The sequence below is a fragment of the Seriola lalandi genome, unplaced genomic scaffold (assembly GCF_002814215.2).
Source record: "Seriola lalandi dorsalis isolate HSWRI2012SDOR001 ecotype SW California unplaced genomic scaffold, Sedor1 jcf7180002054279, whole genome shotgun sequence".
NCBI lineage: Eukaryota > Metazoa > Chordata > Actinopteri > Carangiformes > Carangidae > Seriola > Seriola lalandi.
In genome coordinates, this window is record NW_019524832.1 from 27,030 (window position 1) to 40,271 (window position 13,242).

At 37.7% G+C, this 13,242-nt stretch overlaps 2 protein-coding genes across 2 annotated transcripts; one reads left to right on the forward strand and one right to left on the reverse strand.

The window, feature by feature from the left end:
• Nucleotides 1-960: 960 nt before the first annotated feature.
• spc25 (SPC25 component of NDC80 kinetochore complex) lies at nucleotides 961-7,504 on the forward strand. The gene is made up of 7 exons (XM_023405584.2): nucleotides 961-1,060; nucleotides 1,767-1,938; nucleotides 2,575-2,640; nucleotides 2,922-3,068; nucleotides 3,172-3,297; nucleotides 3,828-3,926; nucleotides 6,127-7,504. The coding sequence occupies exons 2-7, from the start codon at nucleotides 1,788-1,790 to the stop codon at nucleotides 6,249-6,251; spliced, it is 714 nt and encodes a 237-aa protein (XP_023261352.1). The 5' UTR covers nucleotides 961-1,060; nucleotides 1,767-1,787; the 3' UTR covers nucleotides 6,252-7,504.
• On the reverse strand, nucleotides 6,659-13,171 carry nostrin (nitric oxide synthase trafficking). Its single transcript, XM_023405582.2, has 16 exons — nucleotides 13,037-13,171; nucleotides 12,771-12,856; nucleotides 12,584-12,667; nucleotides 12,310-12,372; nucleotides 12,126-12,207; nucleotides 11,974-12,036; nucleotides 10,871-10,969; nucleotides 10,627-10,752; nucleotides 9,957-10,055; nucleotides 9,752-9,877; nucleotides 9,154-9,262; nucleotides 8,938-9,026; nucleotides 8,669-8,794; nucleotides 7,513-7,768; nucleotides 7,320-7,409; nucleotides 6,659-7,235 (listed from the first exon to the last, which is right to left on the reverse strand). Exons 1-16 carry the CDS (start codon nucleotides 13,130-13,132, stop codon nucleotides 7,099-7,101), a joined length of 1,731 nt encoding a protein of 576 aa, XP_023261350.2. The 5' UTR covers nucleotides 13,133-13,171; the 3' UTR covers nucleotides 6,659-7,098.
• Between the last annotated feature and the right edge of the window lie 71 nt (nucleotides 13,172-13,242).

Below are 13,242 nucleotides of genomic sequence, written 5' to 3' on the forward strand. Positions count from 1 at the left end.
CAACTTCAAGCTCTTCTATTTGGACCCACAAGAAATAAAATAATGTGTTCCCTGGTCATGAGGGATCAGCATTTTAAGACAAACTGTTTACACCTAGACTGTGGAGCCATTAGATTTTTTACAGACCATTGCTTTTACAATTGTTAAATATTAGCCATTGTACACACTGAAAGAGACAGTGCACCACGTAACCCCTTGGATCCTTTCAGCCTCATTAATATTCTCATTCTCTGTGAACGTAGCAACAAAATGGGCTTCCCATAATATTGTAACTGAAAAACACAGCCCATCTGGCATCCACAGCTGAGCATACTGACTGTACCTATGATCATTAGTTTTTTGCTTTCCATGTTAAACTAAACAGTCATCTTTGTAAGACCATCTGCATACACAGCACCGACAATGATATAATACGTGTGTGTTTTTAACTTAATGCTGCTGAGGACTCTGGCTGGGACAATGCACTTTCTCTTGTTGGGACCAATGATTGGGACCCATCCTATGGACCCATATGCACTTTCTAAAACTCACCACATGGTGGTGTGAAGTCGCAACAAAGACATAGGGGTAAACTTCACATTGTGGGTACCTCAAGATGCTCAAAGTTTGCATTGCTAAGAATAGTTGACTATTTCATATTCAAATAACGGTATGGAAAACACGGCGCCTATGAATTGCAAATAGATAACTACATGAGGTGCTTTTACTGTGATACTCTAAATACATGAGGTGCTTTTGATGTGAGACTAACTACGGGGATTGCTTTTGCCGTGATACTGTAACTACAGGAAGTACTTTTACTGTGACGCTGTAATCTTGTGCCGATGGAGTGTTTTTACCCTGTGGTACTTTTACCTAAAAAAAATTTTACCAAAAAAAAGAATTGCAAATAGATGACTTGTAAGCGGAAGAACAACTATGAAGAACGATGATAAAACGTTATTTCCGGTACTCAGTCCCCGCCCCTTGTATGCAGACCGCCGATTTTTGAAAGTAACGACTGTTTTAGTGGCAAGACGTAAAACGAAAAGACGGATTTAACGGCCGCATTTTAAAACTTGTGAGTATTGGACAGAAATGTAAACGAAGTGGCTTTATTTGAAGGTAGTTTGTAAACACGCCAGTTGCTTTCATTTGCTGCATAAGTAACGTAAACTCAGGGGAATATACGGCTAACTAAGAGCTAATGTTTCCTAGCTAAAGCTAGTGTTAATGTTGCCAGTTGGGGTTGACCAGTCAAGCTGTTAGGTTTGAACGGTTACTAAGTGATATTCTGTGAGAGTAATGCAGCGCTATTTGGGACCTCATCAACGTTACGTTAACGAACAGAGTGTGAGTTCACAAAAGCGGCTAGGGACAGTAAACAGATCGCACTGTCCTAGTTTCAACTGACTGTTGAAACTATTCTTGACAATTTACAAACCTGCCTCAGTTTGTTTGTCAACAACCAGACTAACAACGGCAACGCTCTGCAGGAATCTAGCTAGATTGACATGAAGTTACAAAAGCTTTAATATTTTATTAGGTGGTACTTATTTAATGATACTTAAAACACAAAATCTTCTTTTTGTTGAAATTCTCTCTTTGGTAATTTGTCTAGTCTGCCAAGCATTAAACTAGTAAAGCACAATAATACACTGACATTACCAGTGACAATCTATAATCAACAAGATACAAACCTTACAACAAAAAGATTTTTAATGCAGTTAGAATAATACTGTTCTTTTAAAAGTGGGCATTGTGCTGTCTGTTGTTTCTCATCACAGATTGTCTGACATCTGAACATTATGGCGTCCATTACTGATCCAAACGTGAGTGTCAGGTTCACCAGTGCAATGGAAGAGATCCACAACAAACAGCTTAAAACATATGGGGAGATAATGGACACAACTACAGAGTTGTGCCAGTCTCATAGACAGTTTGTGAAGACAGCACATGGTAAGTTTATTTTTTGGATATCTAAATATTTCACTTCATTTTTTTTTTAATCTAAGCTTCATTAATTCTTTCAAATGTAAAGTGATCACTAGAGCTTTTTTTCTGTTACCTTACCTAAACATTAACAGTTGAGTAGGAAATTACTTAAAACCTTTTGCCATAAATGGTTGTAGCCCATATATGGCTCTTTTAGGTAGTTTATAAGCCGTGCGAGGCTGTGCTTCATAGTAATTTTTAAAACTCCTCAACTGGAGTTATTCACAGTTACAGAGATGAGTGCAGACAACCCCCCTAATCACTGTAAAGCATGGCTGCAAGTGGCCAAGTGCTTACATGAAATTGGAGTAACACCACTGTGAATAAATATATGCCATCATTTTTTAGTTCCAATTAAGAATACTATTTATCGCTAAATGTTAGTCTTACAGCTTCGGTATGATTAGTGTCTTGGTTTCCAATTTAACACAGAAAACAAATATTCACAAAGTTGTGGGTTAGTGAGTGTGACTCAATCAATTCAGGGCTTAGGGCCATGACTATCATTTATATACAGTTATTGTTGACATAAGAGTTGCTCTTGTGCTAGATTTTGCTGTTTTGAATAGTTATTTATTGATATTTTCCCCTTTGGTGCAGATACATGTTTAAAGAAATCTAAGGATGATGAGATTCTGTTTGAGACAATACAAACATTCAAAAGAGGTGAGTTTCTGCATGAGGCCACAAAGCATTGCCTCTCTGATGTAGATGTGTGACACTCACAAGCAGCTCTGTGCTTATATGTTTACATGATTGGTGAAGTTACTGGTATCAGCCACACACCCTTTGTATTTTTGTACCAGCACTAAAACTGTTATGTGCTGAATAATTCAGTCATTTTTATAGCCCCATACTTGTGTTTTGGGACAAAAGATTGTAATGCAGCTTCAAAAGCTACATTGTTTATGTGACAGACTTGGACTTATGCAATGTTTGTCCCCCAGATTTGGAAGAAAAAAATGCATCATTGAAAGAGAAACAGCATGCCATTTCTGAAGTGATATCTGAGATTCAGCAGAAGGAGATGCAGAAAGATGACATTATTCAGAAGATAGAGAAACTTAAAGAAGAACAAGCCAAGAGAAAAGAGTGTAAGTTCATATTTTAAAATTAAATTAATGGTGTAGATCACAGGTCTTAATTTGTATCTGTAGAATACAGACTCCTATAGTAGTTTGTTTTTCTCTCTTTCAGTAATCGTGTCTCAAAATAAAGCAAACAAAGACAGACTGAGGAATCTCCAGAAAGCCAGACTAATCTTTCAAGATCATTTGGGGATGGAGATACGAACAATCCTTGGCAAAACACAACTGGTTAAAGGTATGTCAAACACAAACATGTTCATTTCCATATTAGGTATCTTTCTTGAGTCCATCAATGTTTTTCTGCATTAATAGCAATTGATATGGCAATTTTTGGGAGTTGCAATTCTTGTATAGCTCAGATGGTTTTCTAGCCGAGTAGCCCTCTTGCCTGAAACTTGTGGGCTCTGAGTCTAATAAGAAATAGGTTTGTATCCTGATAGGATTGCTCTCTTTTGTTGCTTCCTAGCAAAACACTCTCAAAAGTGTAGAAATAACTTTAAATTCGAGCAATGTAGTGATGTAGCTTACACCCACCGATGACCCCAAAACCAACCAAAAATAAGTGGTTTAATGAGAAATACAATCTAGCAAGGAGTACTGTACAGGAGAAAGGGCTATACTAGATCATAGAGGAAAATGGAGTAAACAATACCTAACAAATACATTCACATCTTTGTGAAACACACAACGGTAATTGTAGCTTGTCTAAAGTTGAAGTAAATATGATTTTAGGATTTACAGAATGTGTTTGTTGTCCTTGTGAAGGTGAAAAGTTGCAGTTTGTTTTCCGGAATATCAACCCTTCAGATCAGGACAGCGCCTACGTTGTGACAATGGGGATTAAAGAAGACGGATCTTACCAGAGTAAGTTAAAAACACAGAAACACCCACACTGTATGTCAGAAAACTGCTGTAATAAAAAACTTGTGTGCAGTGTAATGAAAGTGTGGCTTCCAAGCCAATCTATTCATATCAGTTTATCTCCCTCATTTAAAGGATATGACTGGCAATATTTAATTTTCTCTGTTGTCAAAGAAAAAATAGAAAACACCAAAGCAAACCATCAATTGATCATATTGAAACAATATTGATTGTGTACCCAAAATCAATCAGTATGACAGCCACTTTTACCATGAAACCTCAAAAACATGCAATTTTGGGTGTGTTATTTTTAAATGTCACTAACTTCACTTGAGATTGGAGCAGTTTTGGTTGCATATTAAACACAAAGGGCTCTAAGTCCAATGGTCTTAAGCTCGTGGCGCAGATGCATTTAGGACGTGTCCATATCACTTTTGCTATTTTAACGGTGGAAAAAAAAGTAGCTGTGCCAGGCGCATGGTTGTAAAGGGTTCTACTTTGTTTCTAAATTATTCAGTGTTTTGGGTGTAACATGCAATAAACCAACCAGAGTGCTATCTTCCATTCCCTTTAAAAGCCAGGCGCGCTTGCACCTTGGCGGATTGCGGTTTGTGGCGATTTGATTACAGCCCAGTCCCAGCGTACGCATGCAGCAGCTCTGTGGGCCCTGAGGGGCAAAGAAGGGTTGAGCGATTCAATGGACTGGGCACAACTCTACAAAAAAGCAATGGCACAAATCACAACATTAGACTTCTTTTATTAATATTATGAGAAGTGCAAATACATTTTTGGTTCATTTTGAAACTGGTGGGCCACATTTGGTTTAGGTGATGAATGGAAAACACTGTGGCACTTCTGCTTGTGCGAAACAGACAGAGTGTGTGTGCATTGTGTGCCGTCCTACAGGTATGTAGGCGCATATTATTCTCCTGACATTGCGCCCTTAAAATAACAGTGAAATACTGTGCCACTGACTTGAGACCAGGTTTTTGTTGGTCAATTGAACAATTGCTTTTCATTGCTGCAAGACAGTAGTGTGCCAACAATGTGCCTGACCGCACCTCATTTTAAGACCAACACGCTCATGGGTGCAAGTGTATTTGCTATTTAAACAACGTGGGTGCTGGATAGGATAATGACAACTGCGTCTATCTAAAACTAGCAAAGACACTTGGTTTGCACCTTGTGCCGGGTGTAAGATAGGGTCCAATGGGTTGGATCAACGGAGGACAAAAAAAATCCATCCATTTTTCTTGAAATATCCTCTGCTCATCTTGTAAAGCTTGTTTGTTTCATTTATTTACCCTGACCTGCTGCAGTCTTCATTTTGATTTTCGGCTGCTGCAAGCTCTAGCCGAACTAAACTTCAGTAGAAATGTTTAGGAATCTAGTAAGAGGCCAAAGATGCATGAAAATGTTGTGTGCATATAGTGCACTAGACTGTATATATGTTCTTTTTCACCCAGCTTTTATTCTACACCAGCCCATTATTTATTTAACCGTTCAACCCCACTTCTGCCATTGTGGGGCTCCATAACAGGACCAAAACTGGCAACATAGAAGTGAGTTAGGGTAGGTCTAGCGTTTGTAGTTGTTGCTGTGTTATCATTTGCTGCCATGCGAGTTGCAGATTTAAGCTTGGTGAGCCGTATAAGTATGGGAGCTGTGCATTAAGAATCACTAATCTAAAGCTTGATGTAGCTTATTTCTCTGTGCCATCGAGCTTCACTGTTGTCCAAAAACATTTCTGAAATGTTCCTTCATTCTAATGAACACGACCACTGTATATGTGTATTTCGAGTCAATCCTGTATTCCTGTTCTACTGCTGTAAATACTCACTAATGCACAAAATGTGTATTAATCCACGGCTGAAAGTAGTCCTTAAAATTTAGCATCTACTCCTGTTTGAGTAACATTTGCTAAAAACTACAGTGCCTGGCTGTTTCAGGAGATTATTTGACCTTAAAAATAAAGCTATACATTTGTGACTAATTTTTCAACATTTACATTGGAACAAATGGCTGTGGGGAGCAGTGCCACAGACAGGAAAGTTAAAAAAGTTTTTTATTGCACCCAAAGCTTTGGCCTTTTCAAGGGATATGTTGACAAAATAAAAATATTAAAATTCACTATCCTATCCTATCCACAATAAGTATTGCAGATTGCTTCTATAAGATTTACCTAAATCTTCGATTTCTACAGTTGTGTCTAGTGACCCTGCACTTGGGTGTTTGCCAGTCTTGGAAAGCCGGCTTCAGGAGACCAATAACTTACCAGCATTCCTGGCAAATGTCAGGAAGGAGTTTATCTCTCAGGCTCGCCGCTAAGGTTGGAAGGATGGAAGGACAAGGAATCATGCAGGGAAGTTCTTGTTGCAATGTGGACTAATATAAGCTATAAGAGGACCCTATGTTCCAGAATCTGTTCATATTCCCCTTGATTAACTAAAATGTAAAGCAGCACAGTTTTAATCTATATCCACAGCCCTGTAACTAACACATTATCTGCTTTCTCAAGACTAATATGTATATATGGATTTACAATACACCTTTGTGGGCAGCAATTATCGCACAATATAAATAAATTTGGACATCTAACTGCATAAGTACTGGTGTTTTATGTGTCCTCTCTCATTTGTTCAGAGCATGGTCATGCTTCAGTTCACTTAACTGTATTCTCTTCCCAAATCAGATGTTCTTTAAAAGTAAAGATAAATTATTTGATTATTGACATGTTGATGTAAACAGTTTTCATTTATTTTTCATGTTATTACTCATCTGAAGTATATAGTTTTATTTTCCTGGGCTTCATTTTCACTTGTATTAATCATATCAATCTATTAAAACATATTTATTCAAATCTTCACAATAGTTGAGTTTGGCTGTACATTGTGGCATAAATAATGAAAAAGAAAAATCATTGTTTGGATATAAAAGTTCAAATACAGTGTGAATCCTAACAGCATTACAAAATAACTCCAGCAACCAGTGACAAAAATCATAGTTCCTATCAGCAGAGGAACATGTATTATCGAACTGAGTGCTATTGTTTTTATAAACAATTTTAAAGCCACGAATATCATCAGTCAGTACATAGGCAGGAACTTGATTTGTATTTTTAATTCTTATGAGGCCTTTCAGCCATTGTCATTTTGTAGTTCATGTGTCAGGTCAGTCAGGCATCAGATGATTTGACTCTACAAAAGACAGGCAGCTCCTCAACATAGGCTGATGGGAAATGGCCTGTCTGCCCGTTAAGTTCACCAAACCACCAGCCGTTCTCCTCTTTTGTGTAAATGTCGAGAAGATCTCCTGTGAAACACAAACAAATCATTTTATTAGTTAAGATATAAACTTCTGATGTTTGAAATAATCTGCAGCTGAGTTGCAATTTACCTTCTTTCAATGTCAATTCGTCATCCTGTTCAGGTGTGAAGTTGTATAGGGCCTTGCATTTTCCCATACTGCGCAACTCTGATGTTTGACCTATAAAGTGTTAGTATTTTTTATAGCTGTAATTTCATTGGAAAATTTCCAAATGTGGTTATTAAAAATAAATCTGCGTGTGTGTGCTCTTGAAATGTCTTACCCTCTCCTTTGTCATCACCTGTGTGAGGTAGGGCTCCATTGACAGTGCTGTCACACTCTACAGCTTCCTTTTCATGTGTTGAAGCTGTGGAGGTGACCTGGTCACTTGCATCTGGTGAAGGCTCCACAGACTGTTGTGTCACCAGCTGAGCCGGTCCTTTGTAAATGATGGAAGCTCTAAGTGACTGTCGGGATCTGAATGGTGTCCTCCTGAGTTTGACTTGACGGGTCAGTTGAAGAACACTGTGCTCACAGTCCTTTGACAGAATAATAGTTTGGGTTATGTTTGATCATCTGCATTATTTCTCTTTAGAAATGTTTAGTAGGACAGTAAACATATAGTGGTTGACAGCTATCGCCAATCCATGTTGTACAGATTAGAGCTGAAACAACTAATTGATCAAAAATGAAATGCCAACTATTCTGATTATTAGCTAAAATGCCAAACATCACCAGGTCCAGCTTCTTTTTCCTGGATTTTGCTTTTCCTTGTATGTGAAAAAAATGGATCATTTTCAGACCTTGCGCTGTTGGTCAGAAAAACTATTTAAGCTATTTTAAGGCATCTCCTTGGGCTTTAGGAAATTGGAACAATAATTTTTCTCTATATTTTCATTTTTTATAGATCAAGAAATTGGATGAGTAATCAAGAAAATAATAAGTACATTGTTCCATATGAAAATAATTTTGTTGCAGGACTAGTAGGAATGCAAAATTACCCAGGCCTATTTAAAATAATAGAGATCAAGGTTCCCGTGTTGCATATTACAGCTAGTGTTGATGATGGGGTACTTCAGGGGCCGTGGGGGTAAATCAGACAAAAGAGGTTGGGAACCACCTATAATATCTGGAACCTAACCGAGGCACCCAGGCAGCAGTCGCTTAATTCAGGCAGAATAACCAAATGAGGAATACTTGAATTAAAAGACTGTCACAATAAGCATAACCATCACACTGTAGTTCCAGTGGACCTGCTTTAAATGCAGCCATTATGCTGAGGGAGAGCCTAATTATTTGTTTTCACATCAGGACTTTTGTCATTAATGTGGGGATTCAAACCAGGGACATTACAATCACAAACTCCCAATGATAAACAAATAAGCTACCATGTAATATAAGCCAACAGACTGTCCTGAGGATGATATATGTAGTCTTACCTTATCTTTCCATTTCACAATGCTGTCACTAAATCGATGAGAGGACCTGGGTTTTCCTTCTAATTCAAACAGTGATACGGAGAGTTTGTAGTGAGTTGCCTCGAGGAGATCCAGTTTTAGAGTGCTCTGCAGGCAATAAGATGACATTAATCAACCCATCAACAAATCTAATCTATGATCAGTTTAAAGTATATATCCATCTGTGTATACACCACTCTCCATCTTTTCTACACACACACACACACACACACATGCTGAATGCTGTTTACCTCATCAAGCTGCTGTTCAGTTTCCTCAAGGTTCTTTTGGTTTGAGAATGAAGGATTTTCAGAGTACATTTTCATCAGCTTTTCAATTCCTGCAACAACAATGTCAAAGGTGACTTAGAAACAATTTCAATTACCTTATTTTGCACTGTCCATTATGAATCAACAAATATTGTTTAATTTTAATGCATTATTTAATGGATAGTGCGCTCAACTAACCTTCACAGTCTTTCTTTGTTTTTGTAATACTGTCCTCCAGACGCTTGAGTTTGAGTTTGATGGCCTCTCTTCTTCGGCCTTTTCCCATCAGTGATTTGCTATCCTCCTCCTGATTTACCAGAAAACAGATAACATGTATTTATCGAATCACACCACTAACTATGATGGTCTTGTTGTAGTACTGATTAATGGAGTGTTTCCAGGAAATTTTACTAACATGCTATTGTTTTTATTGCACTGCACTCTGCACATTCATGTACAGTATATAACCTTTATTAAATCAGGAAAATTCCATTGAGGTTATTATTATATTTTCAAGTTAGACCTGAGTGCTTTGAATTTATAACATGTTAAAAAACAGTGACTATATCCAGTATTAGAACGCACTAAAAATCAGCCGTCATGTCAGGCCCTGTCACAAACTGACAAGTACATCTTTGTAATGTGCAGCTTGCACACTCTCATCAAAGAGACACCCCATGCAGAGATGACTGGGTATGTCTTTGAATGGATGAGTCACTGGATGAGTCTGTGGCCTGCAGTCAAACTTCAATTCAAAATGCAACAGCAGATTCTGAGAGTAAAACTGCAGACTTACAAAATAGTCAGCCATCAAAAACTCAGCTTTGTTATCTTCAGCTGTGATTCTGTTTTCCTCCACCAGGATTTGTATGTCTTTATCCACATCCACCCTCTGGACCAACTGTTGTATCTGTCTTTGGCCCTGTAGGAAGATAAAATACATATCAGTTAAAATATCCATCATGGGATGTTAAGTTTAGATGAATGTCAAGATGTCTTACATGTTTGAGGGTCTGCCCAAGACTGGACATGTGGAGGTTGTATCTATTCAAAATGTTGCACAGAAGTTCAATTCGCTGTTTCTCCAGCTCCTGTATGATCTATAAAAGCAGAAAGTAGTGCTGTGATGCTTTCTGTACACACATTTAATCAACCCCTATCCAGATTCCTGACTTTGTCATTCACTCTGTGAAGCATGTAATACCCTAATATATCACCTTCTGTTGAATGATTGTCTTTCAAACCTGAGGCAAAATTAGATATAAAAAACAAGGTCATAATGATTGGAAAGATTGTTCAGTAACTAAAAGATCATGGGTCAGCAGCTCAATGTCCTGCTGAAATGTCCTTGAACAGAGTTTCCACATTTTTCCATGTGCTGCTATTCTTTTCTGATGCATGTATCTCAGAAAATACAGGATGAAATAAGTTTGCAGAACACACCAATTATTAAGTGCTCCAAACTGAGCACTTGGGTGGTAGACTGACCTGATGCTTACAAACCATTTTCTGCAAACAAAAGCTCACTGGTTCAACTCGTATCACAAATGAGGTGTCCTTGAGCAAGACACTGAACCTACTGTACCTCTTCACTCACAAAAAGCTACTCTGGATAAGAGGAACAGCTTAATGCCTACAAAACAAGAACTAGGAACTAGCATTCTCCAGCACCTGGTAGCAGTTTTTCAGTGTGTTTTCCCACTTGAGTCTCATCTGATGACCCTCCATGTTGATACTAAAGTACTCGTCATCCACCCGCGCCTGCATCTCTGCCGACTTAGTCAGCCTGTTAAGCATCTGTTGTCAAGAACGGGAAAAAACATCTTCAGTGACCAGTTTTTCCACAACTTTTCTCTCCCAGTGTGAAAAAGCACATATGTAGTGATGAAACTAATGCGGTAACCACATACTGTACCTTTTGTTTTTCCTTTTCTGTGCAAATCTGTTTGTTGTTCTCAACAAAGTTGAATAGAGCCTCATGTTCTCTTGTCAGTCCAACTAATTTCTTCTTTATCTGTTTTAGAAATGAGGAAACACAAGAAGTTGCATAAATAAATCACAACACAACAAAATTATACAGGTAAATAAATCAGGAATATGTTTACATTCAATGCTTAACTACGCTAATTTTAAACATATTTTGTATTCCTGAGTTTTGTCAGGTTATTTCTGGTGATGTGCGTATGTTTGAGATGCTTTGAGTCTTGGAGTCTTGGAGTCTTGGAGGTTGATGTGAGTTGGGATATTTTTATAACAACTTTGAACTGCCAGACTCAAAACATGAGCTGTTGCACTAGAGAAAATGACACACACTAAGCCACATACAGAAGGAGTAACAGGGTTTAAAGTTTAAAAAAAAAAAAAAAATTACAACTGCTTGTTAAACCATTTATTGTTTGACATTTCTATATTTATATTTCAGTTATCATTTTATTCAGTCATTATCAATTTCATAACACATTATCGCACTTTCATAATGCAGAATAAAAGTTGCTAATAGCTTGGTAATGTATGATGTTCCACAGCAACAGCTAAAAGTAATTTTAAGTATAGTCATAATACTTTATAAGGTCAAACGTCACAGTGGCCCATGATCAATCTGCCCATTTTAAATGAAAGCCTATAATGTCGTGAGCATTATGGTGTTTTGTCTAAACGTAATGAGCAGAAAGTGTAATTATGTCTGATTGTAATGCCTTCATGACAGCACTAGGATTTAAGATTTTAAACCTGCATGCAGAATGAATTCTTGACCTTGTGAAATGTTGGGATCCTACTTTTAATGTCTTGTCACTATTTTAACACAACGTAAAGCATTATTAAAGCTTATAGCATCTCCTAATGCTCCTAAACATATAATAGATTATAGATACATGCTTTAAACAAATGTTTCATGGATTAAGGATTTATGGATTAACATGATGATAATTGTCTTTGCGGCAGCTGAATCTTAACTAAACAATATTTTTGATAAGTGTTTTTTTTCTTCCTTTTTCTGTTTGGAGGAAGGTTCTTTACCTTGAGCTGCTCACTCCAATTGGCAGTAACAAGTTTTCCAGTTCTTTCAATGGCACTGTCAAGCTATTGAAACATGTTAAAGGTTAGAGACACATCATAACTTGAGGCTAAAAAAACAGAGATAAAAAAAAACAAACTAATGAATGACATACAGGCCTCTTCCTCTTATTATGCTCGTCTAAGACTTGTCGTATTTCCAGAATTGCTTCTTGTTGAAATGCATTTCCTAATGATCTGGAATGAATAACAATGCCATGTTTAACTCCAGATCTCCCTTACATGTGTATAATCTCTGGATAGGCACAGTTATGAAGTGAACTGAAAACTGAAAACTACCTGTGGGCGTCGGCTCTTGAGTACATCTCATCTGACACATGACACCAGGCACTGTAGGTGGAACTGAGTGGGGAGCCAGCAGGAAAAGGTTAGAGCTGTGGGCTAATTAGTCTGACACTATGTTTTGCTCATGTCTAACCTGCTCGGTGCATGCTATTTTCCATGATACCATTATTTCTGTACAACACATGGCAGTTAGCCCCCAGGAAGATATTATGTTAAACACAAAACAGACAAAAATGGTAACAATTAAATATTTAGCACCGTCCCATACTTGTTTGACATTCCTTTGGAGGCCCTGATGAGTTTGCCAGCAAGTTTTTGCAGTCCTTTAGCATAAGTAAGTTCCAGCTCAGCCCTAAAACAGGAAAAGGTTGCAACAAGGGGCGATAACTGAGTCAAACAATAACTCCTGTAGTCATTAAAACTGAGTGTGAATGCCATAACTGTACTGAACCTACCTTTGCTGAAAAACTGTCATAAGTTCTTTGCAGAAGTACTCCCCACTTTTTGAAAATCGTTTCACATTTTGATACAGTAGGTTGTACTGAAAGACAGTGAATCAGCCTCCATGAGATTTTTGCAATAATGGACTGAATCAACTGAGTTGAAACCCATACAAAGTTAGATGTGACTGATATAGTGTTGACACCTGCCTCTTACAAGAAAATTCATATAAGACAAAGTTTTTTCTCCATTGCACTGAATTTTCAAAAGACATACTCACAGAGCAGCTGCCGATAGGATCCCTCATCTTAAGACTGTGGTTGTTTGTTGACTTTGGACCTGGAACTTTGACCACCCTCCTCCCAAAGTCACTCATGCGGAAATCACCTGAGCTTTTGTCAGTGCACTATACAAAGGAAAATTCCAGTGAGAGGGAAGAAAAAAAGACACTACAAATATAAACTGAAGGTGGATGGCAAGTAATTC